The sequence below is a fragment of the Theropithecus gelada genome, chromosome 1 (assembly GCF_003255815.1).
Source record: "Theropithecus gelada isolate Dixy chromosome 1, Tgel_1.0, whole genome shotgun sequence".
Classification (NCBI taxonomy): domain Eukaryota; kingdom Metazoa; phylum Chordata; class Mammalia; order Primates; family Cercopithecidae; genus Theropithecus; species Theropithecus gelada.
Genome location: NC_037668.1, coordinates 155817564 through 155845173, shown reverse-complemented (window position 1 = coordinate 155845173; position 27610 = coordinate 155817564). Strand labels below are relative to the sequence as shown.

The following is a 27610-nucleotide window of genomic DNA, read 5'->3' as shown; positions in this document are numbered from 1 at the left end:
TCCGTCTAAAAAAAAAAAAAAAAAAAAAAAGAACTTCATTTTTCAGTGTCTCTCATTTGCAAAGCACTTGCACGTAAAGTCATATAAAAGAACTTAAATGTATAAAATGTAATATTATAATATGCAGTATTGTCAATCATTTAAAATGAACACATTCCAGACAATGTGAGACAGTCAAAAGACAAACTCAAATCCCTGAGAATGGCTGGGAAGGGAGGATGGTGGTAAAAATTCCAAATGAGTGAAACTTACACAGGGCAGTCTCCCCTACCTGGGCTCTGTCCTAGACAGAAGTGACAGTGACGACTTTGGTGATGTTCTCCCCAGTGCACAGAACTGCATTCAGAATTAGACAACCTCAGTGACGAGTATCTCTCCTGCCTGCGTAAGCTGCAGCACTGTCGAGAAGAGCTGAACCAGAGCCAGCAGCTGCCTCCCAGAGTAAGAGGGTCTCTCCTTCCCATAAAGCCCTGGATGATGGGATGATTCCTTCCTTAACCAAGATTTGCAGATAAAATATATCAGCCCACGCCAACAACTGGCCATCCTGTCCCACTGTGCTTGGTTTATAACATACTGACATTATGGCAACCAATGGAAAAAACACTGGAGTCGTGCATCAAAGCCCAACTTTCATGGAACTCTCAATGCCAGAAGGAAAGACTCACTCTTAGCTAAAGTATGAAAGGGTGTTCTTTTAGCCTATGATAAGCATGGTGGCAAGAATAGAAGGACAACAAAAGTACTGGGGAATACAAACAAAGAATACAATTTTGCTGAGTTATTTTCCACCCTTCATTATTCATATCAGTATTTATATATCTGGTCCCTGATGGATATGGCTCCCTGGGCCAGAGAACACTGGTTAAGTGGTTTTACCCCAAGACAGGTGACAGAGTGGGAGACAGAGTAAAAAGCTTTTTCTCTACCACTAACCCAGGGTTTTCTACTGGGCTAGAGTAGGAAAAAGAAAAGACTTTTGCCTATATCTTTTCCAGTCAACTCATAGCCACTTTCTTCTGTCTCCCTGTCCCTCTGCAGAGGCAATGTGGGCGATGGCTCCCAATGCTGATGGTGGTGATTGCTGCAGCACTGGCAGTGTTCCTGGCCAATAAAGACAACCTGATGATCTGAATAATTTGTGACAAATGTCTCGGGTGAAAATCAGAAGCAAGCAACTCAACAAAAAACTCAGAAGGTTTGGGTACATTACAGCTTGGGCTTTCCAACTGACTTAGGATTTCTGACTTTTTGTTATTTTCTTAACCTAGTGTAAATAAACTTCACCTGACCAGACTGTTCCTCAGAACTCTCAGTTTATTCCTGAAAGGTGTATTACATTAACAAGTATCACATATTTAAGCATACTGGTGGTCTACTCTCCTCAAATTCAGTTGCAGGCATATAAACACGCAGAGAAACCCCCGCCCTACTTTCCTAGCAGACAGCACCCACATAGAGCAGGTATATTTAGACGGTTACCATGCAAGAGTGTTTGGCTTGTCTTCCACCACCCTGCTTTTCCTCTATCACCTCTTTCCTTCTACCTCTTATCCAGTGAAAATGAGAGCATATCCACTAAGAGGACTTCCTAGCATAGAAATGGCAAGTAGGTACTATCTACCAATTTGCTACTAGCACCACCACTACCTATTTACATGCCCTTTGCATTTGCAGCCAATGGATTAGAGCATTGTGCCTTAGTGTACTCAAGACACTTGGAATTGGCAGTTGAGATGATTATTTGCCATCCCCAACCTAGAGATGATCATTTACTGAGTACCTTCTATGTGAGAGGAGAGTAAAAGTCAGAGGGCCACAGCCGGCAGTGTGACTATCTCAGAGGAGATGCTGAGATCAGCAAAGTCATTCTGAGTCCTAAAACGGGTTCTGAGGTCCTTCTCCCAGGTGTTTAGAATGTGTCTCAGGCCTGGGAACAAGCTCTCTGGGACACTAAAGGAATAGAGCAGGATTGGGGGTCGACCTAGCAACCATGAGATCCGGGCAGTGAATACTCGTAGTGGAGTCAGAGCTAAGCAGTTGTCATCTCCCTGGTTCAGGTGAAAGGTATAGGGGACAGGATAGCCCAGGAGGATCCCAAATACAGTACAGAGATTCCAGTCTGAGGAATGGAGCCTGCTGTGGGAGACTGCAGAGGGAGATAAGTCCCTCTGCAGCCCCTGCAAATGTGTGATGATCTCAGCCACGAGGGCCTTCAAGCCCTGAAGTTGGTCCAAGGAGCAGACAGAAGGGTGAGGCTGGCAACTGGAAACATCCACAAAGGCTATGGTACCAAGCAGCACCTGCTCCAAGTGCTGACATACATGCTCAGGACTGACAATCAGGCTGTTTTCTCCAATCTCAAGGATGTGAAGTCCAAAGGTCAGGAAGCCAAGCCCCTGCAGCTCCTCCAGATAGCTCTGGAGCTCTGATGCCCCTGCACAGTTGCAATCATAGAGCACAGCTGGCTTCAGTCCCCGGGCCACAGCCAGCACCTCTCCAGCTAAGTGAAGGCAGATGGCTTGGGGTGGACTCCGTCTCTTTCCCATGCCAAGGGTCTGCTGAGCAGCTGCCACCAGCAGCTGAGGTCTCGGTGACGACATGAGATCTAGAAGTAACATCAAGAATGGCCTCCTTAGCTAGCCAGAGTTCCCTTCCCTGGGTGGCATCTTTAAGCCAGACACTTGAGGAGGGGCCTAGAAACAAAGCAATAGCAGGGAATTATTAACAGCCAGTGACACACCACGAAACCTGACAACAGCCTTCCCGTTAAGTCGAAGTATCTTCCAAAGGTTATTCTGTCCCTCCCTCTGCTTTGAAATGGTGACTCAGCCCAGACAAGATAGGATCAATGCTACCTGATTTTTCTGGTTGACTTGGTCTCCCTCAATCTTAAATTCGTGTGTTTTTCTAGCCTTATAGCTAGATTTATATTCCCTCTGGCTTTTATTCTAAATTTTACCTGTTGCAAATTACGTTCTCTGGTTCAAACCTTAAGGAGCTTGGGTCAGAGGCGGAGGCGGGGCGGTGTTTGGCAAAATTCACAGCATTTCGCCCAAAAGCCCTTCTGGGACAGAGCTCCAAGTTCCAAATGTATCCTTTCCACTGACAACTCCCCTACTCTTCCCGCCAGAGAATAGTTATAAGAATAGCAATTTGATTAATATACACCAGAATGTGGACTAACAACCATCTCACCCTGACACATAAAAATGAATGAATGAAATCCGCTAGAACTGCATACGGTAGTATTTTAACTTCTGCTGGCCCCGCCTTCCCTTTCTGTCCGACCAAGGACCCTCGGAAGATGGGATTTCTCCGATCCACACGCCCCACACCAGAGCATATTACAGTGATTTGCTAAATGAGGCATAAGTCTCTCTCACATACGTTCTTTTTCCACGTCCGCTACAGGTTCGTGGGCTCAGAAACTTTTTGCGGCTTCCTGCCTGCTGCCAGAAAGGCAGCAAGTCCCCAACGCCCAGCCGCAAGTAACACTGGAAATCCCGCCTGCGATGGGAAGACCCTCTCAGTCTGCTCTGCTCCAGTCGGGCAGGCACCTTCTTGCGCATGCGCACCCACTCGAGTGCCGCCCTCTTTTCCCCCCATTCCGTGACATCATCCAGCCGCTCGCGCGCCTCGCGTTAGAACCACTAGCCAGGCCGCCTTGCTGCGCGCCGGAAGTTTGGGGAACCGTGCGACCCGCCCTTTCCTGTCAGACAGAACGCGGCCCCACCTGTCTGCTCAGGAACTGAGCAGGAAGGGCGGAAGTGAACGAGAAAAGGCGGAACCTGGTGAAACTGGTTTGCCGCTGCTGCCCTCGTTTTGCTTCGCAGAACTTCCTTCTTGTGTTATGACGTCTGGTGTCCCACTTGACTGGGAATCCAGAAACAGGGCACACAGCACTTAATAAACACCTTTGGCCGGGCGCGGTGGCTCAAGCCTGTAATCCCAGCACTTTGGGAGGCCGAGACGGGCGGATCACGAGGTCAGGAGATCGAGACCATCCTGGCTAACCCGGTGAAACCCTGTCTCTACTAAAAAAATACAAAAAACTAGCCGGGCGAGGTGGCGGGCGCCTGTAGTCCCAGCTACTCGGGAGGCTGAGGCAGGAGAATGGCGTAAACCCGGGAGGCAGAGCTTGCAGTGAGCTGAGATCCGGCCACTGCACTCCAGCCTGGGCGACAGAGCGAGACTCCGTCTCAAAAAAAAAAAAATAAATAAACACCTTTGATTTGTGTCTGTGGAAATACGTTTTGTCCAGACGAAACATACCTCAAGGCAATTAACATATTTTGCAGAATAGCCTCACCTGTGGGTGATGCTGAACCGTTTTAATTTTTTTTAACTTGACTTCCCTAAATCCTACATTTGAGAGGCCTACAAGAACAGCTCTCTAGGGAGGGTGTGAAGGTGTGAGTATTCACTTTGAACAAATATGTGCCAGTCATGCTGCTAGGCCCTGGAGGTATTGCAGTGAGCAAAACAGACCAAACCCCCACTTTCATGAGGCTTAAGTTCATGTCTACTGAATCCAGTTTGCTGATTTCAAATAAGAAATGAGAAGTGACGACACAGAGGCTTTCCAGTTAGGTCATTACAAAGAAAAAGTGTTATTTCACGTAAGAGTTAACACCTTTTTAACTACCAGCAATTTGACCCATGCCACAAAGGGAAAGGATTTCTTGAGAAAACACCAATATCTAAGGAAATTGCCCCAATTTATTTATACTTGGAGCAGGACAGAGATTAAGGGAACAGTGGACACCTACACTGTAGTTGTCACTCCTGGGTCTATCTTGGTGGTGCCTTCAGACCGTGAAAAGTGAACTGTAAAGATGGGGTCAGCATGGGAGGAGGACCAGCTTATAGGAGTTACCAGGCTAACACTGTCTGGTTCTTAGCTCAGAGGGAGTCAGAAGCTGAGTGTAGAAAGTAGTCTTCTAATTTTAGAATGTTTTCCTTTCCCGCATTTATTTAATTTTCCCATGGTGGTTAACAATAAATCCCTAAAAGACTGATTTAGTTCATTCATTTATTCCAGCAACAAATATTTGAGAACACACTGTGTCCCAGACACTGTTCTAAGGACTGGCAGCGAAGTCCAAGACAAACAATCCCTACCTTCAGCAAGTTTGCAGTCAAGCAGGATACAGATGCTGAGCATTACAAGGGAAATGATTATTCTGAAAGAGGAACTATGGGGTGCTATGGGAACATATAACCAGGGACCTAATTATATGGGAAAGGGACCAGCCCAGATCCAACACTTGCCCTCCCAGTTTACCTCCAGTAGGTTCTTTTTAACTTGAACTAATCTTGTTTGGTGGGGTAGACAGTGAGGAAAAAGAAGAGCTAGTGACAAAATCTAACTCCCTTCTCAGTCTTAAGCATGATGAAGGCAAGGGAGTAGAAGATATCAAGGGAGTGAGTGGTGGTGGCCACCAAAGGAGATAGCAGACTGAGGCCCTAAAAAAAGAAAGGAAACCTAAATCTATCCAGCACTCTCCCAGCATTCTGAAAAGGAGCCAAACTCACTCATCCATTTCTCTGACATGTTCATAAACTTTTCACAGTGGTTACAAACCAAAAGCTTGGTGTTTCTTGGCACTTTTCCAATACCCTTTACCAGCTCACATTATCTGGGCTCCCACCCAGGCTACAGATAGCCTGGCTGTTAGCATTTCACAGAAGGGATACAGACTGGCCCAGATTCAAAAGCTACCCTTCTAATTTACCTACAGTGGGTTATTTTTAACTTTGAGCTCCCACATAGAGATGGGGCAGCCAAATATCAAGACCAAATCCCTCACTTCACCTGCTCAACAAAATGACCCAAAAAATGTAAAGTTTCTGTGCCATTAACACTTCCTGGTCCTTAAAAGCCCAACTTTTCCTCAAAGCTGGGCACCTGACCTTTAGCCAGATTTCTTAATCTTGTCATGCTTTTCGTAATAGCATGGGTAATGCTTTTCATAATAGTAAATTCCACCAGGTCTCTTAGAAACTCTAAAACCAAAGCTTAAGAACTTTAAATAAATAAGTCCTCGTGTCACCACTGATTATGAACTTTTAGTTTTTAAAATAAGGCTAGCACAACTTTTGAGTCATTTTGAAAAGTAGGAGATGGCCTGGTTTAAAGGTACCAGACTAGACATGGGCTTCCTTACTACGTCCCGACACAGACAGAAAGGCATCACTATTCAAGAGGACTGGGGCTTGCAACCACAGATTACCATCTTATTTGCCATTTAGGTCCCAGATTGCTTGAGCCCAGGAGTTCAAGACCGGCATGGGCAACATAGCAAGACCTCATCTCTACAAAAAAAAAATTAGCCAAGCATCATAGTGCACGACTGTTGTCCCAACTCTCAGGAGGCTGGGGCAGGATGATTGCTTGAGCCCAGGAGCTTAAAGCTGCAGTAAGTGGTGATTTGCCACTGCACTGTAGCCTGGCAACAAAGCAAGACTCTGTCTCAAAAAAGAAGAGAAAGCCAAAATGGTTAGAGACTCAGCAGATGTTTCCAGATAAGATCAGTTTGTGACAGATAGACCTGCATTGTTCTATACCACTCTTTACCTTCACTGTTCACACTCAGATACCTCCACTAGTAAGGGAGACAAGCAGGTTCGTGCTATGTGAGCCTTTCCAGAAGAGTACTGCCCAGCCCTTCTTCATCCCTGCCTTAACACACCCAACAACCAATATCTTTCAACTGCAAAAAATCTAAATTATACTGTCCCTTTTGTAGTCAGAGAAGTATATCTTAGATCCCCAGCTCAGTCTAGCTCAGAGAAGAAAATAAGAAAAATAGAGCTCTTTCCTCTTAAAGCTACCACCTGAGTCACATACTATCATCTACCCCCCTCCCCCAACCCCTAAACACACACACTGGTATTTGAGTGGTAATATGGTAAATGCCTGACAACCTATTCTTCCACAGAATCCCTAGGCTTTCTGTGTCAACAGCTTCCCTTTAGAAGCCAAATTTGTGAGCTTTCACTCCACAGGCTGGGTGACTTTCAGACTTTGGCACCCATTTCTATTTAGATATCAAGCATGGTTTCTAAGCAACCAGCCAGCCAGCTCCTCTCCCTCTCACTTCCCCCATCAGGGAGCCAGCTTACTATACTAGCAGAACAGGTCAAACAGAGCTTGATCCTGGACAAATCAGTGCTTGAGGAAACTTTAACAAAACCAAGGAAAAATGTAGTACAAGAACAATGCAGAAGGATTCTGTCCCAGGCAGTTTAGCCTTGTACAAGTAGAAGAAGGTCATCGAGTCCGTTTTAAAGCTGTATACAATTTCAGGCATCATTCCAATCTCTTCACTTTATAAGCAATAAATCTGAAGCCCAGAGGTTAAAGGACTTGTTCAAGGTCACATTGGCAGCAAAGCTGCAGCTAGAACCTTGGTGTCCAAACTCCCAGGCCAAATCTCCTTCTACTGTGCTACATCATACTACCATTAGGAGATTTGAAAAAGAAAAGCAAAGTCTGAAGGGTGATTTTTCCATAAATTAAATCAGCTTTAAATCTAGGCATACTTGGAGAATCACAGACTTCTAACACTGTTAGAGAAAAGAGAGACTTAAAAGCTGGTTAAATCTAAACAATAAAAAAATCCATATATATAATATTATAAAAAAGGAAAGGAAGAAGATGGCATTCACGATTATTGAGGAGGCAGGGCAGGGGGGAGTTGCATGCTGGGGGTGGACTGCATGGGCTGCCAGCTCTCCTGGGTTTGAAGGATGCGGTACAGCTGCTTCAGCTGAGCAACGATGTTATCTTTGATGTCTGGGGTTGAGATCTGCAGGCGGACACTGCCACTATCAAAGGATCGTGTGAAATCACCAGAAAACATCTCGTAGATCATCCGAGCTACTACTGGAATGACCTGTTCAAGACACAGAACATAGGTGTATCCTCTCAGGAAAAGGTATTTTTAAATAGCACAATGGACCCAAGATTGAAGGGCAGACCAAAGAGGCCCTGAGGAAGCCCCCCATTCTAATGTCTAAATAAAGGATATGCCTTCATCTCTCTGGACCATCCTCCTGCCAAAGCTCACTCTGGAAGTTGGTTCAAATGAAGGTAAAGAACCTAGATGTAACATTAGGCTACCTGCCTAAATAAATGACTGCTTACTTTGCAAGACTTTTAACAAAATATCATCTATTGCTTGCCTTGCTACACAACTCCAGGGGCAAAGCCCAACTGGCCTTGCTGCCACTTCCTAGAATAAATTTATATTCCTAAAAGTAACTCAAAAGGTTTTTCTAAGAAAAGCTGGAAAGGGCCAGGTGTGGTGGCTTATACCCATAATCCCAGAATTTGGGGAGGCTGAGGCAGGAGGATCACTTAAGCCCACGATTTCAAGACCAGCAGGGGCAACATAGTGAGACCTCATCTCTGCTAAAAATAAAATTATGCCAGGCATGGTGGCCTGTGCCTGTAGTCACAGCTACTTGGGAGGCTGAGGTGGGAGGATCACTTGAACCTGGGAGGTTGAGGCCACAGTGGGCTGAGATGATGCCACTGCACTCCAGCCTGGGTGACACAGCAAGACCGTGTCTCCAAAAAAAAAAAAGTGCAATTTACATTTTGTGTGTGTGTGTGTGTGTGTGTGTGTGTGAAGAAAAGCTGGAAAGGGTCATATCTGTGAGGTTTCAGCAAGACTCTAAGGTTAGTAAGAGAATGAAAGACAAGATCTCCTCTAAATCAGTCACCCATTTTTAAGGACCCTGCCTTTTCCAGCATGGTCCTACTGCACAAACCTGAGTCTGTTACCCCATCTGATGAGACTGAAACCTACATGGGCTGATGGATGCTTGATGAAGGCTCAACCCAGACCTGGGGCCTAAAGCATTGGCAAAAAGGAGAAGAGTTGTTGACACAGCCTTATCTTCTCACCTGAACCAAGATGAGTTTCCTTTCCAAGGGTTTCCCATCTGGCCATTCTTCCCCAAAGCATAAGTAGATCTCAAACGGTGGCTGCTTTTCTATCTGTCCTTTCTGGTGGGCAATGAGATCTGCAGAAAGTGGAAGAGCAAGTTTGGTATACCGGGTCATTCCACATGCACTCAACAAATACCATCTTTTATGTTGTCCATTACAATAGCCACTAGCCACAAGCACTCACTAATTTTAAATTAATTAAATAGTTCCTGGGTCACATTAGTCATATTTACATGCTCAATAGCCACATATGGCTTGTGACAACCATGCTGAATAGCACAAATATATTGAACAGTACAAATTACAGAGGGTTCTCTTGGACATCATTGATCACAACTTGCGGTCCAAACCACATTGTAAAAAATTCACATCTCAGTGCTTTCCCCAAAACTGCCTGCTTGAATTCACCACTCAGATAATTCCCAAAAGAACATGTGCTATTCTGAATATGACAAGCAGGATTACCTTCCAAAGTTAAAGACAAGCTGGTAACATTTGAGATGTAATGACAGGGCTGTCTCCTTCTTCTGCCATTGAAGGAGCCACAACCAACTTAAAAATGACTTCCAAGTACATATCTTTGGAGTGAAACTCCCTTCTTTGTTGCTGAGGTCACCTCCAATTTTTAGAACCAAAGTTCTGTTCTCCCTTGACCTCCTCCAGAAGAAATTTTTAAAGATCTTTGCCATGCCAGGAAAGCAGGGAGGTGAAAGGCAGTCATGGTGGAAGGAATGTACTTCCAGAGAATGATTCCCACCATCAACCTTCTAAGAAATGACTTACCGCTAAGGAATGTTTCCAGACAAAATAGCTTGACCTTCTTTTGTCTCTCAATCAGGTTGGGAGCAACAAGTGATGGGGCACATGGCCCAGACCAGTACACCTTGCACTGGCACAGCCTGATGGCATAAATGGCGTGACCGCTGACCTCCAGGATCAGTCCTCTGTCCATGACGTCCAGCAGCTTGCTAGTGAAGAGCTTCTGCTTCTCATTGGTAATATGCTCAGGACCTGGGAATTTGACCTGCTCCAGGCTGACAGGACCAAAGAGCTCCTCCTGGTCAGGCATGGGACCCAGGTCCCCATAGAAGAGTCGGCAGCCCTGGGGGTTGCTCACGGTCATGGTCTGCCCGTACTCCTTCCCACGGTACTGAAACTTGATGTCCAGGTCAGTCACTGCAAGGTTAGAGATGATAGTGAGAGTCCTGCTTCACTGCTCTGCCTGTTCATCCCTGTGACTCATGCAAGTCCATTAAGATCAAGCCACCTTTCAACCAGCATTCAGGAAGGCCACTGCCATAGTTATCCTTCCTGCAATAAAGGGAGACATCAACATATCCCTGGAATATTCACTCAAAAGGCTGCCTGAAAGCAAACAGTTCAAGGTCCATCTCAACTATTTCTGTTCAATCACCACACCCCAAGGGCTACAATTTCATCAAGTAAAGTGGTCCTGGTATCCCCACACTATACTGACTGAGTCTTCACACCAGTGGTCATTGGAAGGAACTAAAAACTAAGGTATCTGGTTTGTGTATCATTTTTAGCTTATTGTTTAAAGAAACTTGAGGAACAAGAAGCAATACCAAACAATTTTTCTGAAAATGACATGTGAGCACACACACTGGGGATCTGTTCTAATAATATACCATGAAAGGACACAGTTCACATCAAAGTTAATTTTTACTCAGCAAATCTCCATTGAACCCAATAGCCCTTATCAAAGCTAATTAGCCTCTTGGACAAAATTGTATTAATAGCACTCACATGCCTACCATGTATAGTGTGAAAGGGAGACCCAGGCAATGACATTGATTCTTCATTGAGATAAATTCATACCAAATTCAGAAAGAGGTTTTTTCTGTAGGTCCTAAAGCCTCTCAAAATCCAAGAGCCTCCTCTACCAAATCCATGGCCATTAACCTCCCTGTTCCACAACTAACCTTGTCACTAAATCCCCCTGCCTGACTGATAAACCTGGGCCTCCTACCCACCTAAGACCTGAATAACCTGGAGCTGGAGCTGTAACCAATCAGAGCGTCCCTATGGGCAAGTAAGTAGTAAGTATCAGCCAATGTTTCTTTTCTTTTTCTTTTTTCTTTTTTTTTTTTTTTTTTTTTTGAGACCATGTCTCATTCTGTCACCCAGACTGGAGTGCAATGGCTTGATCAGCGCTCACTGCAGCCTCGACTTTCTGCCTTCAAGTGATCCTCCTACCTCATCCTCCCAAGTAACAGGGACCACAGGCATGCACTGCCATGCCCAGATAATTTTAGAGTCTCACTATGTTGCCCAGGCTAGTCTCAAACTCCTGGCCTCAAGCACTCCTCCCACCTCAGCCTAGGATTACAGGTGTAAGCCACCACACCCAGCTGGGCCAGTGTTTCTTTACTTCTTCCCTGGTGACTCATGGGCTAGCCAGGAAACAGAAATAGAAGGTGCCTCTGAGACAGGTAGTTTTTCAATGCATGGCAAAGAAATTAAGTCAGAAAGCAGAACAGGAAAGAGTCTGTAATAGGAGCAGAAGGCCCAGCAAGAAAGATAAGGTCTCACTTACTTGGGAGAGAGCTGATCCACAGTTCTGGAGAGCTATAGAAGGGCTGTATAGGTGCCTGGGGTACTTCCATCTCCAGGGGTTCAGTTTTGGGCCACACTGCCTCAGGGCTGCAGTTGCCCACACTGCAATTGCCCACACTGGCTGGCGCCATGGGAGAACCTAGAACAAAAGCATATGGTGAGCAGACAATGCACATCACTTGCTGATGCTCTGAGAACTCACAAGGTCAGTAGACAAGAACTAAATACTGAACCCTGACCCAGTGTGATCTTCCAGCCCATCAGTGATTCCCATAACTAACACAATAAGAAATAAGGTTCCTCTGCTCCTGCTTCCTAATCATATTATTTCTCCCACAAATTCATAGTTTTAAAAACCTTTGTTTGCTGAAAATTAACTTAGACAAGTGAGTTTTCTCTGGAGGTTAAATTATAAGGAGTAAGAGATTCCATACTGTAAAATTTGCCCCAAGCAATTAAATAGAGGTTGGTTGTCTTCCATAAAATGAACTCAACTGAATTAGCTGATTAGCTTCAAGGAAGTGTTAATGCATAGAAATTCCTTGAAAAACAAACAAATTCTTTTACATGCATAAAACGTCTGGAAGGATACTCAAGAACCTAGAAGGATCTGACTCCTCCAGGGAAAGAAATGAAGGTTCAGGGACAGGATAGAAGGAAAACCTTTCCACGTATTTACCTTTTTGTACCATTATGAATGTCAACCATGTGAAAGTATTATTTATTCAAAAGGATCCAATTGAAGGTTTTTTTTAAAAAAAAAAAAAAAAAAGAGTATTTCCCTGCTACTGTCAAAGGTGACTTGCTCCAAAGTCTACAGATTTCTCCTCCTAGCCTCACCTCTTAGGCATCTATTCTTCAACAATTCTTCATCCTCTGGCCCAACAGCTCTGAAATCACAAAGGTTAATGTTTCTTTGACCCTTTGTGTATAAGTCTGGTTAAATTTACATTCTCATTTTACTTTTTTGTTTTTCATATCTATTCTACAACTTTCAAAAAAAGGATTAAAGGCAGCTCAAAACATAAGGACACACAAATGCTAGCTTTAATAAAATAGCAACAGAAATAGGAAATCAGGATCCTGGAAATAAACTGCATCCTTTTAGGGGGTGAGAATAACAGAATGAGTCAGCCAGACATTTGGGAAAGGATCCCACATTTCTAGATGTTCAATTTCACTAAGTGAGAATATAACATGTGGCAATGTTTTGTTTGTTTTTACTTTTATTTTAGTTTCAGGAATGCGTGTGCAGGTTTGTTAAATAGGTGAATTACATGTCCCGGGGTTTGGTATAGAGATTATTTAGTCACCAGTTAATAAGTGTAGTACCCAATAGGTAGTTTTTTAATCCTCATCCTCCTCCCACCCTCCGTCCTCAAGGAGGCCCCAGTGTCTATTGTTCCCTTCTTTGTGTCCATGTGTAGTCAATGTTTAGCTCCCCCTTATGAGGGGGAACAAGTAGTATTTGGTCTTCTGTTCCTGTGTTTTAGTTCACTTAAGATAATGCCCTCCAGCTACATCCATGTTGCGGCAAAAGACATGATCTTATTCTTTTTTATGGCTGCATAGTATTCCATGGTATATATGTACCACGTTTTCTTTATCCAGTCCACTATTGATGGGCATTTAATTTGATTCCATGCCTTTGCTATTGTGAATAAGTGCTGCAATGAACATACGTGTACATGTGTCCTTATGGTAGAACAATTTATATTCTTTTGGGTATATATCCAATAATGGGATTGCTGGGCCAAATGGTGATTCTGTTTCAAGTTCTTTGAGAAATCACCAAACTGCTTTCCACAGTGACTGGACTAATTTACATTCCCACCAGCAGGATATGTGTTCCCTTTTCTCCATAAACTCATCAGCATCTGTTATTTTTTGACTTTTCGGTAACAGCCATTCTGACTGGTGTGAGATGGTATTTCACTGTGGTTTTGATTTGCATTTCTCTAATGATTAGTGACGTTAAACATATGGCAATATTGACCTGGAAGATCTCTATGAAACTTCTCTTTACCCACACTTGGTTGCAAATATATAAGTGGAAGGATAAATGAAGGAGGGCCAGTGGATAGACAAGTGTCATTTCCTGATTCTGAAAGGTAGGGGCATCACCTAGAGTAGGGTACCTGAAAATCCTAAATAAATAATCTTGATATCCTAAGTTTTATAGGTGGCACAAGTTATCTCATTTTGACCAATTGCAGCCAGGTGGTACTAAAAAGACAATGAAAAACTGGTTGGCTGGATATCCGCAAGTCATTTGAGTAGGAGCATTTCAGTGGACAAATCAAGTAAAGATGCTGCAGAAGAGTAATTCAACATGTGTTCAAGTATCCTCAGAAAATGCAGTGGGAGATTCAGTACCTGCTCTGTCACACAGTGGATTCTCAAGCTCCCAACTCAATTTTCCTGGGAAGCTGGATTCAAAAGCCCACAAAAGGAAAGTCTGTTGCAGATAAATCCTATCAGAGCCTAGAATTATCAGCTACAAACATCACAAGTTTCCTGTGATACAGCCTAAGCAGAGTGGTCCTTGTTAAGGAAGTGACACAGAATTTATACCAAGAGAAATATTAGAAGAGTTTGCCTGTAACTCGTAAAACTGACACTGCACTTGGCCTGAAGGAAATTGGCAAAATGTATAACTGATGATATATTTGTATGTTGGGTTAAGAATGAATTCAAATTTTTTATTTCTTTGAATTAGCACATAAGCTTCCAAAGATGTTCTATTGCCTGGAACCCACCCAACTCTACTGGGATAACTGAGACAGCAGGGAGTTCCTCACCTCTGACTCCCACTTGCTAACAGTCCAGCAGCCTGGACCAATCCTGCTTTCAGGGCAGTGGTGGCCAATGTATTGACAGTTCCAAGGTCAAAACTCCTTACATCCTCCATATGTCTCTGTACCACCCATCATCCCCACTCACCATTGATGTTCAAGAAGGGGAAGGTGTCCTGGATGGGAACATGGTGCTGCGACTGATCCAGCTCATCTTCCTCATCTTCTTCATCCACATCATTATCCTTCTCATCCCAGGGAGCAGACCCTGTGGATCCTACCCAAGATACACAAGCTCACAAGTGAGCAATTCAGGTTGCACTGCCATCCCTGCAGCTGACCCACCATTAAAGCTAGGGACTGCTATCCCAGAGGCTCCTCAGGTTCAGTACACACCCTCAATGTCCTAGCTAAAAAGAGTGAGAATCAAAGGAACCAACACTTCTCTCATGGAAGGACCTCCCTGGATTCACTGGAGCATGTATCTAAATTATCTGGCTGTTAGTACTTGTTAAGTACGGAGTTAATTGGAGGGATTAGGAGATATTCTCTTATTCAAAGTATCCTATGAATTAAACGATCACTCACCCAATATGTATAAAGAACTTATTACCCTGATCTTGTCACTATTGTATGTACCAAAACATCACTATATACCCAATGAATATGTACAATTATTATTTGTCAATTAAAAAAAATTTTTTTACAGATCATGTTAATTTTTTTTTTTTACAGGTCATGTTAATTGATTCTCACAATAGCTTTTGAAGTAAATAGGAAAGCTGAGATCCCATATTTTAGAGTTGAAGAAACTGAGGCTCACAAGAGGTAAAATGACTTGATTCAAGTCCTACAAGTAGTAAAGTGATAAGGGCCAGGTTTAGAATGCAAACCTAAGCTTTGATCCCTTCTCCTTCAAAACTACCTGGCCTCTTGAATCCCAAGAGAGGCTACTTTTACAGTAGAACTGTATACCCCTCCACTTTCTAATGTTTTAAGTAACTAGGCTAAAAAACATACCCCTAATTAAGCAAGATTTTGCTGAGTTTGAGTCTTTTGTTTTCTATGTCCTTCCCAGAGAAAGGCTTTCTTGCTTTATCCATCTTAAACTTTGTAAATCAGGCTGTTTTCAAGTTGACAATCTCTTAAGAGTCCAGCCGAGAATCTGGCATACTGCCCACCTTCTCCCCAGCACCTGGGGCCTCACCTGGGTTAATGATCGAGCCCTGGGGCTGAGGGATGTCACACACTTGATAAATCTTCACTGGGTTCATGGGCACCTCCTTGGTGCCATCATACATTAGGTTGAATTCTCTGCTCTTATTGAGAGCACAGCGCAGCTGGGCCTTCCATTTAGCTGGATCAGGGTCATCCACCCCTTCCTGGTACTTCCCTGTCTCCACAGCCCAGGCCTGAGAACAAGAAACCACAGTGAGTCCTATCATTGCCCAGAGCCACTGCAAAGCGTGTGCTTACCCTTTCTCATAGACACACACACATACACACACACACACACACTCTTTTTTTTTTTTTTTTTTTTTTTGAGACGGAGTCTCGCTCTGTCACCCAGGCTGGAGTACAGTGGCCGGATCTCAGCTCACTGCAAGCTCTGTCTCCCAGGTTTATGCCATTCTCCTGCCTCAGCCTCCCGAGTAGCTGGGACTACAGGCGCCCGCCACCTCACCCGGCTAGTTTTTTTGTATTTTTTTAGTAGAGACGGGGTTTCACTGTGTTAGCCAGGATGGTCTCGATCTCCTGACCTCGTGATCCGCCCGTCTCGGCCTCCCAAAGTGCTGGGATTACAGGCTTCAGCCACCGCGCCCGGCCCACACACACACTCTTGCATGACTGCCCCATCATCCCAACCCCAATTTACAGAGACTGCAGCAGGAAACACTGCCCTTAGGACCAGGCAAGACAGGTGCCTAAGTGAAATAAAGCCATGTGCAAACACAATATATTAAAAGGAGGAGCCTTATCGCAAGCATTGGTACCAGCACTCATCAAGACGACAATGTTCTAATGAAGGGCTGAAGATAAAGTTTGGGGAAAATATGCACCAAAGTGCAGATGGTAACTCTGGATAGCAGAATTTCAAGTAACTTTTTTTCTTTGCTTATTCATTTTTGACATGAGTTGCTTATATGACAATAGGTAAGACAAAGAGGCATGGCAGAGGATATGAAGAGTTTGGCCTCCTGGGTTCCTTCCCGTCAGTCTTCAATCTAATACATAAATAAAGAATTGTGGCTCACTCCTGTAATCGCAGCACTTTGGGAGGCCAAGCCGGGTGGATCACGAGGCCAGGAGTTCGAGACCAGCCTGACCAACATGGAGAAATCCCGTCTCCACTAAAAACATAAAATTAACCAGGTATGGTGGTGCATGCCTGTAATCCCAGCTACTTGGGAGGCTGAGGCAGGAGAATCACTTGAACCTGGGAGGGAGAGGTTGCCATGAGCCAAGATTGTGCCATTGCATTCCAGCCTGGGCAACAAGAGTAAAACTCCATCTCAAAAAAAAAAAAGAAGAAGAATTGTAGAAACCAAGTACCTTTAGGAGGGAAGGAAACACACTGGGGGTTCAGCTTGTCCCACTGCCTGAGGGCCTCAAGTCCTAAAAAATCCACACCCCTTACCTTTCCCTATCCTCTCAAACTTCTACTTCATTAGAAACATCATGCTGTCAACCACACCAGTGGCTGGCAGCATGGACTAAAACCACTTTGACTCCTTCTCTCTGGTTTTCAAATATGGAAACTCACAGCACTTTCCCCAGACAAGAAGAAGTTAGCCTTCCCAGTGAGGAAATGAAAAATCTAAGCCGCTCAAGTCATAGACCAAAGTGCTCAGGAGCAAAGCAGGGAGTAGACACCTAGCCCTACTTTCGGCTCTAACAGGCATTCTTGTTTCTGCTCATAGGATAGCCACTCTCTCCCATTGCTAACAAGTTCTCTGATCTCTTTGTGCAGGAGTACAACTTGTTCTGATGCCGAAAAAGTAGGTGCCATTAGCAGAGAACTCAAGACAGGAAGCACACACCAATGTTTCCAAGCTAACAGGTTATTTGACTTGTCCAAACCCAATCCCTTCCTGATTCTGATCATAGGCTTCTGCCTCAAGCTGAAATTGAATTTTTCTGCCCCATCCTTCAAGAGCTCTGATCTCTTTCAGTCACCCCCTGAAGAACCTCACAGTCATGAGGAAGTTCCCTCAAAAGCTAATCTAAATCCTCCTCCTCCAATTCGGATCACTTCCTCTTACCATCTTCTCAGATTCCGGTCCCTCCATTGGATTTGTGGTATGGAATGAAGAAGTTTGGCAACACTGTGCTGCCCCAGGTGGCTGAGCAGACACTAGGGGGCCTAACTGCTGCTCCATTCTATCCAACCCCCTACAGGAGATTTCAATTTCACTGGCCACTGGTATCTGGAAGGCCTATCTCCAGTTACCTGGCAATACCTGGCTGCTGCCTCCCCACATTTTCCCTTCCGTTTGTTTGATCCTCTGTGTGCCCACGCTAAGTCTGGCCCCACCCAGCTGACTTGGGCTATGAAGACTTTGGCAGAGGTCTGCACATTTCTGTGGTTCCCTAAAGCCCTGCTTCTCCGTGGAGAGCAGCCAGACCAACCCAGAACCACAGCCCCAGCCTTCCTGCTCACCACACAGCCATCCCCAGGACCCACCCAGATTGCACTGGGCACCCAAGGCTGATGCAGTGAAGAGCCATATCCTTTAAGACTGGAACTTTATAATCAAGAAAGGGGGCCAGGCCCGTTGGCTCACGCCTGTAATCCCAGCACTTTGGGAGGATGAGGTGGGTGGATCATGAGGTCAAGAGATTGAGACCATCCTGGCCAACAGGGTGAAACCCCATCTCTACTAAAAATACAAAAATTACCTGGGCATGGTGGTGCACACCTGTAATCCCAGCTACTTGGGAGGCTGAGGCAGGAGAATCACTTGAACCCAGGAGGTGGAGGTTGCAGTGAGCTGAGATCGTGCCACTGCACTCCAGTCTGGGTGACAGAGCAAGACTCTGTCTCAAAAAACAACAACGACAACAACAACAACAAAAACAAAGCAAAACAAGAAAGGAGAGCCTAGGTGGAACCATGTGGCAATCATTGTGATTTATAAACATCGCTTGTTCAAACCCATTCTGAGTCTTGCTAGCAAGAGATTCTGATCACTGTGCAGGTCCTTATTTCTCTTCCTAAAGAAGAAATAATCTCTGCATTTTTATAGCGCTTTACAAATCCGTTTCCATACTTTATTTCACTTGATTCTCACAGGCAAGACTACTTTCATCCCCATTTTACCAAAGAGGAGCTGAAGCCCAGAGAGGTTAACTTGCTCAGGGCTACACATGCAGCTGATGGTAGTAGAATTTGAGGCTAGTTCTTCCAATTCTTGATCAGAAAGGGCAGTATAATGGGGGTTGGAATGGAGACAGAAAGTCAAGGGTTCAAATCCTGCCCCCATTACTTACTGGGTGTGTGATTTTGGCAAGTTATTCAATCCCTCTAAGACTTAGCTTCTGCATCAACAACATGAAGGTAATACCTCCCTTACAGGGTTGTCATGAGAATTAAAAGAGATAATGGACACAGACACTCATTTAATGTTAGTGCCCACCTGTATATTCTGCTAAAGGCCATCAGAGCTTGGTATCTGTGAAAGCACCCTCCCTCTGCACTCTGCAAACAGATGCACAGATATAACTAAAACAAAGTCACCTCCCCACAGCCCAATTTTCCTCAAGCCCCAAGCATGCAAGCCCAAAGCATCACTCTCATGAGTAGGGCTTTCAGGAAATAGCCTCTTCCCCAGGGCCAGCCACTGTCAGACATTTGAACAGCAAATCCAGTTTCAGACCATGGCCACAAGAGGCCAACTGGGCCAAGATGGGCCTGCGCCCTTCTCAATGCCAACTCCAATAATTGGTGCTGGTTTATAGGTACTAACCTTGTCAACTTTTATATTGTTATTTAAAATCTAAATTAAGAGCAGTCATTTACCTTCTAAGTACCTTCAGGACAATTTTCTGTCTGCCTGTCCTCTCTACACCTGACATAACTGAGTTGGGTGGGAAACATCCCAAGGATGGCTTTCTTTTGAACCCTGCGCTCACATTTTCTGCCCTTTCCAAACCCAATTTCAGCAAGGACCCAAGGCATGAATCTTGAGAGGCCCACAGTAGAGACTGTATTTCACTGGTGACTTCTAGCTTATACTCAAAGAAGAAAAGGGCAAACAAACTAACTTCTCAATGTCTTGGGATGCAGGAACTAAAGCTACTCATGAGATGGAAGTGACCAAGAAAGAAGCTGGTCTGGAGCAGAGGCACAGCCTCCAGTGTTTCAAACTATGTGAAAACCTTTCCCACAACAAGCCTGTCCACCTACTTCTGTCTTAAGTCAAGCTTTGGTTTCACTTAAATTTTGTAAAATGTTATGTGATTAAATCTTGTTTTCAGTTAAATAAAATGACTGTCATATCAGTGCTATTTCTTATTTTTGAAAACATTCATAAAATTAAAACTTATAATTAAATCACCTTTAATTTTTAAGCAGCAGTTATAGATGGGGCAAAATATTTTAACTCAAAAGAAAAGCTTGCCAGGTGCAGTGGCTCATGCCTGTAATCTGAACACTCTGGGAGGCTAAGCAGGGAGGATCACTTGACCCCAAGAGTTCAAGACCAGCCTGGGCAACATGGTGAAACCCTGTCTCTGCAGAAAAAATACAAAAATTAGCCAGGCATGGCAGTGTGTGCTTATAGTTCCAGCTACGTGGGAGGTTGAGGTGGGAGAATCGCTTGAGCCTAGAAGGTCAGGGCTGCAGTGAGCTATGATCATGCCACTTGCACTCCAGCCTGGTTGACAGAGCAAGACCATATCCCACAAAAAAAGAAAAAGAAAGAAAAACTTGCTGAGAGTCCTCTATACCAACCACATAGGCTATACTGTGTGCCTGCTAACACCTGATAGTTCTGTCCTGGTCTGAGTATCCATTGCCAGGCCCAAGCACCTCTCTGCATAGCAAGAGCTCTGAGTGATTGAGGAGGAAGAGTCAACTGCTGACCCTTGCTAGCTTTTGAAACAAACACATCACTACAATCACTAATGAGAGTTTTGGCCAACCCCAGCTGGTATCCTTTGGGATGTGATTGAGTACCTTCAACCAGTGGGAAAGAACAAAGGGCTTCAACCATTGCAGATATGCCTCCAAAAGAGGAATTACCATGCCTGCAGAGTTTGGGCACCCCCATCATAAGCATTCTCTCTGTTTCACCAGAGTTTTAGATCTAGTATATTCCCCAGGCCAAAAAAAAAAAAAAAAAAAATCCAGAAAGGTCTGATGGTAGAAGAAGTCCTTTACCTTAAAAATGGTATTTTCCTCTTCTTGTTGAGGGCTATGCCGGGTGGCATGTTTCCAGGGAATCTGGAAGCGTTTAGAGTCCCTGTGTAGCCAGATGAGCCCAGGGTAGAGGCCACTATCCACCTGGGCCACCAGCCAGGGCTTCAGTCGGACTCTGCGGGGGTGGAGGGCCATGATCTGGGGGATCAGAGGGAGAAATGGGAAGAGCAGAAGAATTAGGCCAGCCACTGGGAACCCTTCCCAGCCACCGTTCCCATCTACTAGAGCTACAGTTTCACTAGATTACAGCAAAGAAACTAAATATGGGAATAAACTGTGCCAGGTGGGAAAGAAAAGAGGTTAAAAGGTCCTTTTTATTCTGATTCCAAAGCCATTTATACTTCATGCTTTAGCCAAATCAGACTTATCATGCAAGTAGATCACATTTCTTCTATTTAAATCCTGAAGCAGAAAAATAAAAAGATGATGTCATCCTGCTGGAACACAGTCCTTCCTGAAGCACCAAGGACTTTGGAAGAGAAGGGAAATTGTTCTTTTCAATCTCATCTCAGGAGAGGGAAGAAAAAAGTTATGGAAACAGCAACAACTATATAAGTGAGAAGCTGAAGCATGTTCTCTTTTTAAACAAGACAACTAAAGGTGAATGGGAATATTTTAGAAAGAAATGACAGCACCATGATGAGGGAGAAGTAGGTGAGGGGTAGATCCTGGACTCCAGAGTCTTCACTTACATGGAAGAGCAGGCAGTGTGTTCACAGGGATCTGAAGAGTCGGCTTGTCTTTCCCTTGACCGCTCAAAGGTTCTGTATGGAGAAAAGGGGGGTCTCAGCTGGTTATCCATACAACAATCTAGTGTCTGGGAGAAGGCTTGGGAACATTGGCGACAAAGGTTCTGAGAATATGTCTCTGCAAATGAGTTCTGGTAAAGCTCAGAAGTCCTACAATAACCAAATACTAAAGTACTAAGAGTACTTAGAGTACCAAAAACAGTCATGAGACAAGCTTTGCATGGCTAGGACAGCCTCCTCCCTTGGGTCTATTTATCTCCCAATGAAGCCTGGAGTGAACTGATTGGTTGCAGGAGCCAGCCTGGGTAAAGTCTGCAATTGATTCTCGTAAAAATACATGGGCATAGCAGATAACATTCAAGAGCAGCTGGCACTCATGGCAGAAAATAAAAGCCTTCCCAGATTAGGTGACTGATAAAAAAAGAGTCACTGGAGAATTGTTTATCTGAGATGTTCTGTTGGATTTTTTGGTGTTCTTATTTTGTTTTTACTTAAGATGAGAATGAGATGCCTGGAAAAAGAACACTCATTCAACAAATATTTGTTCATCAGCTACTGTGTGCCAAGCACCATGTTAGTTACTAAACACTAAAGCTCTATGTTCCTTCTTGAGAATCTCCACATTGGAACTTCTCAAGCCCCAAAATGGCCTGAGGAGGAGTGAAAGATAAATAGGTCACCTTCATACCCAGAAAGATCCCTACCTAGATCACAGTTCTGAAACCAAACAACCTTACAGCAAAGAAGCTAAATATGGGAATAAACTGTGCCAGGTGAGAAAGAAAAGAGGTTAAAAGGGTCAGCTGAAGGCTCCAACATAGAAGAGCTTAGCTGATGGGGTGGCCCATAACACCACTTCTCTCCCCAGCCAGACTCCCAACAAATGTGAAAAACCCAAACCTAACTCAGCATCTGGCACTTTAAGAGCAAGGCAAGACCTGCTCTCACCTGAGCTTTCTGACCCAATTACCAAGTCCTGCAACTGAAACCTTCCCCCTGGGAGCACAGTGGGTAGGTGAAGTTGGCATGCAGTGTTCAAGTGCCCCCACGTAGTTGGCCTTGAATTGCGGTGTTTTGTAGGGCAGCATGTGAAACCATCAAACCATGGAGTGCATTCACACCTTATAAGGAGGAGGGAATGCATATTCTCTCAAGGGCTAGTTCTACCTTCTGCTCCCCAGTCCTATCACTACTAAAAGGGGGATGGAGCAAGAGAAGGAAAAAGAGGATAGAGAAATAGGCACCATCCAGTCAATCTAGTAAAGAGCTTTTGAGAATTTCCATTGCAATACTGGTGAGTGCTGTGTTTGGGCCTGTCAGACATTAAAATCCAACTCTTGACCAATAGTGGACTTGAAGAAAAGTCCAAAAGGGCTTATTGTAGTTGATCCAAAGCCCATCATGAAAAAATTAAGGCAATCAGGCCAAGACCAGGAGCTGCGCCTGATGATGGGAAAGGAGAAGCAGCCACCCATAGAGATCAGTGATTAAGATCTAGAGCCCTGGGTTCTCAGTGTTCTCCTAAGATGGAACTACACATGAGCAGCCTTGCCTCAGCCCCATGGAAGGAGCCCCAGCCTGCCCTCCTCCAAGCCCATGCCCTGCCTCTCTCACTGTAAACCCTCTCCACCTTCTGAAAGTCAGCCAAGATCTCCCCCACCCACCACCCAGTAACTATAACACTAAAAACAGGCAGAGATGGAAAAATTGAAAACCCAAATGACCGAGACGGAAATGGTTCATTACGTCACAACCACAGGCTGCAATACCAAGTAGCCATTAACAACAGGCATCAGAATTTTTATTATACTCAAGGAAATATTTACAATATGAAGTTGTGGGGGCAGGCGGAAACACAGTATACTGTGTAGCACTATCTCCATCTTATAACATAGCACATACTTGTGTACATGTGCACATACACACAGAACTGAAAAAAGGAAATAAATACAACAATGCAACAAAATATTTGTAATGGTTATTGGAATTGTAATGGTGATGGAATTATGGATGCTTTTTACATTCTCCTATATACGTTATACATGATTCATATTTTCCTACAATGATATGTTTCAACTTATAATTTTAAAAACTACAAGTAATATTTTTTTAACCTCAGGACAGTAAGACATTGCTTATGAAGGATGGTAACAACAATCCTTTGTATCTGTGTAGGCTTTACAATTTTTACATGAACCTTTACCTAACATGTCTGGTTTCATCCTCGTGAACCTGAACGTGGTATTACTATCCCCATTTTACATCTGGGCTAACTGAGATGCTTTATCTCCTAAGTCAGAGTGTTCTGTACCAAACCTTGTCACTGCACCCTGTCTTCTATGTCCCTCTCATCTTCTAGGCACCAAGAAAGTAAACTAAAAACATCAGCAAAGATTCCAGCAGCACAGAGGGCCAATAAAGTGACTGAGGTAGAGACTGCATAACATCCACTCTCAAACACACCTAAATCAGAGTTCTCTTTCTAAACACTCTTACCACCCAAATCCCAATGCCTGCAGAACCACCTTAGCCTAGTTGAACTCATCTTGGTATCTCTAGCTGCCATCACAGCAAAATGCAAGGCCTATGTCTCTAACAGGTATTTAACCAGCCAAAGGACAATGATGCTAACCTATGTATTCCCCTCACGCTGAGCATAGAGGAGGGACACTTTCAGCCTCCTCAGGGCACTAACTGTCCTCTCCCATACGCCTATTCTAGGGAGCAGGTCCTCCATAAACACCCTCACTGCCACCTCCATAGCCCCTCCCCAGACTAGTTTCCAGGGGCACTGCCACACCAAAGCCGAGATTTGGCCATCAGTGGTTTTGCTCAGGTTAAAACACAAGCCATTTCTTGCAGACAAGTCTTAGCAGTCCCAGTTCTTCCCTTTCTCCTGAAGGAAGTGAAATGCCATCCTCTAAGTTCCGTTCCTCAGGTTTCCCTGTTTAGTTTAGCCCTGCTTAGGGGTAAACTCCGGGCGTCTAAGTCAAAATGTCTACACCCTTCCCCCCTGCTGGATGGAAGTTGGGGGATGACAAATGGGAGTTACAAGGTATTGAGTGCCACTGTCATACGTCATACACGTCTCATCCTAAACCACACTCCTGGGTCAACACCAGCTTTCACCAATCCCACCCAAGCACCTTCCTCACCCTATCCGTCTCCTTTCCCTCACTTCCACTCTTGACATCCACCAAGAGAACAGGTAGCGACAGGGTGACCCCTTTACCACAAAGCAGGCTGCCTGTAAAGAGTGGCACCTCAGGCCTCCTTTCCAAGTCAGGCCTGGGAGACTTTCCCCATTCTCCACACAACCCTCTAGCCCCTTCGGGCAAAGAGGGCCCACCCCCAGAGCAACCACACCCCAGCGCCACCCTCCCCAACACCTAGCTCCGCTCCTTGGAAATCCAAGGGTGTCTCCCAGGCCCAGGGCGAAGGGCCTAACTGTGCCAAACAGACTCAGGAGGGAAAACAAACCGCCAATGCTCCAAAGCTCCTGACCACCCTCACACCAGTTTCTCAAAACGCCCACTAGGACCAAGGGCCTGCGGACCTGGGAAGTCCTCTCTCTGGGACACAGGGGCCAGCGCAAGTTGGTAAGAATGAAGGGGGCGCGGTGCTTTAGATCTACCGGATAGTGGGGTTGTTGGGGACCGAGAGCAGTTCCCTCCGCTTCGGCGGTGGGGGTAGGGAGAGTAGGCACAAGTGTAGATTCGAGAGGGGCCTAGCGCTACAGAACTGAGGCCGCCCCCAAAGCTATCTGGAAGAGGACGACAGGCACCCAGCCCCAGTGTGTACGCACCCAAACACACAGATGCCCCCGCGCAAGTTCTCTCACCCCCTACAAACTCCGGCGACGGGTCCTACCCCACCCACGGGGGAGCCTCCCCTCCCTCAAGCTGGTCCCCAGAAGTTGGCGTCCCCACCTTTGCTCAATCTGTCCACCAGAAGCTGACGTCCCTCCGAACCAAGTCCGCAGCGAAGATCACCCGTCGCTACCACGCTCCTCGACGTCTCAGCCAAGGGGCGCCTGGCTCTACCCAAGTAGGGACTGCGGGTTCCTCTCCCCGTCCCGCACCAGCCCTTACCTGCCCGGCCCAGGTGCGCCGAGCTCACGTCAGCGCCTCGCCCCAGGACGCCGCAGCCCTTGCCTCCGCCCGGCCACGCCTCCCAGGTGTGGCCACGCCCCCCGACATTCGGGATTGGCGAGTTGCAAGAAATATGACACTCCGCGTTTCTGGACGGCCCGGCCCAGCGGCGCCCGCCCTCTGTCCCACCCTACTCCCCCGCTTCTAACTCCGGCTAAGAAAGTCCCACATTCAGCCTAGCCTTACGCCTCAGGGCTGGTGGTCTTGGGAACTGGAAGTGACTGGGAGTTCAGATCTAAGTCGAGAGGGTGCCTCCCTCCTTCACGCCGCATAATTACCCTGCAGTATGCAGACAGTTAAGCATAAATGAGGGTTTTGAGATTCTGGGTTGGCCCTACCACTCGTGGGCCTGTGTAAGTGGAGTTGTACATGAAGAAGAGAACCAGAACTCTTGGTCCTGTCTGGGGGAAGCCATATGCTTCCAGGACTAGAATTCTACCTTTACTCTGCCTCTTACCCGTGTGACTCTGGGTAAGGTACTTAGCTTCTTGGTTTCAGTTTCCTCATCTCTTCAATGAGAATAATAATTCCTGCCTTCTTTTTTGTTGTTGTTGTTGTTTGCTTTTTTCTGTTTCTTTTTCTTTTTTTTTGAGATGGAGTCTTGCTATGTTACACAGGCTGGTCTCCAACACCTGGGCACAAGGGATCCGCTTTAGCCTCCCAAAGTGCTGGGATTACAGGCACTGGCACCCAGTTCAGTTCCTTTTTTTTTTTTTTTTTTTTTAAGGCAGGGTCTGGCTCTGCCACCCAGGCTAGAATGCAGTGGCACAATCATAGCTCAACCTCCTGGGCTCAAGCGATTCTCCCACCGCACCCTCCCAAGTAACTGGAACTACAGGCATGGGCCACCATGCCCGGCTGATTTCTTTTTTTTTTTTTTTCTTGTAGAGACAGGGTCTCACTATGTTGCCCAGGCTGGAGTTCCTGCTTCCTCTGATCACTATCGTGTAATGATTAAAAACATAGCCTCTGGAGCCAACTATTGGGGTTTAGACCCCAACTCCATCAGTTACTACAGACTTGGGAAAGTTTCTTAAGCTTTTTAGGCCCTGGTGTCTTATCTGTAGAAAGAGGTCAGTAATAGTACCTACCTCAGGGTACTGTGGGGATTCAATAACTACATGTAAACTGCTTGCAACAGTATTTAGCACTTATCAAGTGCTTTTTATGTACTTGCAATTATTATTGGCGTAAAGATTAAAAGTACCATATAGACAGTGTGTCAGAGAACAAGAAGGCATTCCTTGTTATTACCTGAAATTCAAGTCCTGCATGTACCCTAACAGGTGCTTGATGAGATTTCCCTCACCTTCCTCATCTATCTAGAGGACAGGTTTGCAGGAGGCTGTGCAACACTAAATGAGACTTTTAAAAATCCCCCACCCTCAACCACTGAGCTGTCGTAGGTGAAATGGAGCATGAGCAGGTCACTTAGGTTTTGGTGTTTAAAGTAATGAGTGAGAAACTGTGGAGGAGTGGTGCAATTAGTTGAATTGTCACCCACATAGAAAAAAAATTTGTATTTTGAAGTCTTGACTACCACCCACCCCCAACCACCACCACCAGCCAGATGTCAGAATGTAACCTTATTGGGAGACAGGATCCTTATGGAGGTAATCAAGTTAAAATGTGGTTATAAGGGTGAGCCTGAATCCAATGTGAATGGTGTCCTTATAAAAGGAAGAGATTTGAACACAGAGGCAGATACCCACAGAGGGAAGGTGGTATGAAGAGACACAAAGAGAAGACAGCTAGCTGCAAGCCAAGGAGAGATACCTGGAATAGAGCTTTTTTTCACATCCCTCAGACCTTGATTTTGGACTTTTAAACTCCAGAACTATGAAACAAAAAATTTCTGTTGTTTAAGCCACCCACTCTGAGGTACATTGTTATGGTAGCCCTAGCATACTCATACAAGTGTGTTGAAGAGCCCCAGATTGATAATAATGTAGGCA

At 45.2% G+C, this 27610-nt stretch overlaps 3 protein-coding genes across 5 annotated transcripts in view; 1 reads left to right on the top strand and 2 right to left on the bottom strand.

The window, feature by feature from the left end:
* The window catches only part of TRAF3IP3 (TRAF3 interacting protein 3), a 22584-nt gene extending 21278 nt beyond the window's left edge, over positions 1-1306 (top strand). For both annotated transcript variants that reach the window (XM_025391486.1, XM_025391494.1), the window contains exons 14-15: positions 328-441; positions 1042-1306. In XM_025391486.1, coding sequence (XP_025247271.1) covers positions 328-441; positions 1042-1134 — 207 coding nt within the window. In that variant the 3' untranslated portion in view covers positions 1135-1306. The remainder of the gene's footprint in view (positions 1-327; positions 442-1041) is intronic.
* Positions 1298-3744, bottom strand: C1H1orf74 (chromosome 1 C1orf74 homolog). Its single transcript, XM_025391537.1, has 2 exons — positions 3391-3744; positions 1298-2696 (listed from the first exon to the last, which is right to left on the bottom strand). The coding sequence occupies exon 2, from the start codon at positions 2619-2621 to the stop codon at positions 1809-1811; it is 813 nt and encodes a 270-aa protein (XP_025247322.1). The 5' UTR covers positions 2622-2696; positions 3391-3744; the 3' UTR covers positions 1298-1808.
* Positions 3745-7171: 3427 nt separating this feature from the next.
* On the bottom strand, positions 7172-25662 carry IRF6 (interferon regulatory factor 6). 2 transcript variants are annotated; one of them, XM_025391515.1, is made up of 9 exons: positions 25434-25662; positions 21448-21519; positions 20717-20893; positions 15542-15746; positions 14483-14611; positions 11520-11678; positions 9746-10138; positions 8918-9036; positions 7172-7901 (listed from the first exon to the last, which is right to left on the bottom strand). In XM_025391515.1, exons 3-9 carry the CDS (start codon positions 20888-20890, stop codon positions 7677-7679), a joined length of 1404 nt encoding a protein of 467 aa, XP_025247300.1. In that variant the 5' UTR covers positions 20891-20893; positions 21448-21519; positions 25434-25662; the 3' UTR covers positions 7172-7676. The 2 variants fall into 2 exon arrangements, with proteins under 2 accessions (XP_025247300.1, XP_025247308.1); XM_025391523.1 differs by lacking the exons at positions 20717-20893; positions 21448-21519 and having other exon boundaries at positions 25434-25607.
* Between the last annotated feature and the right edge of the window lie 1948 nt (positions 25663-27610).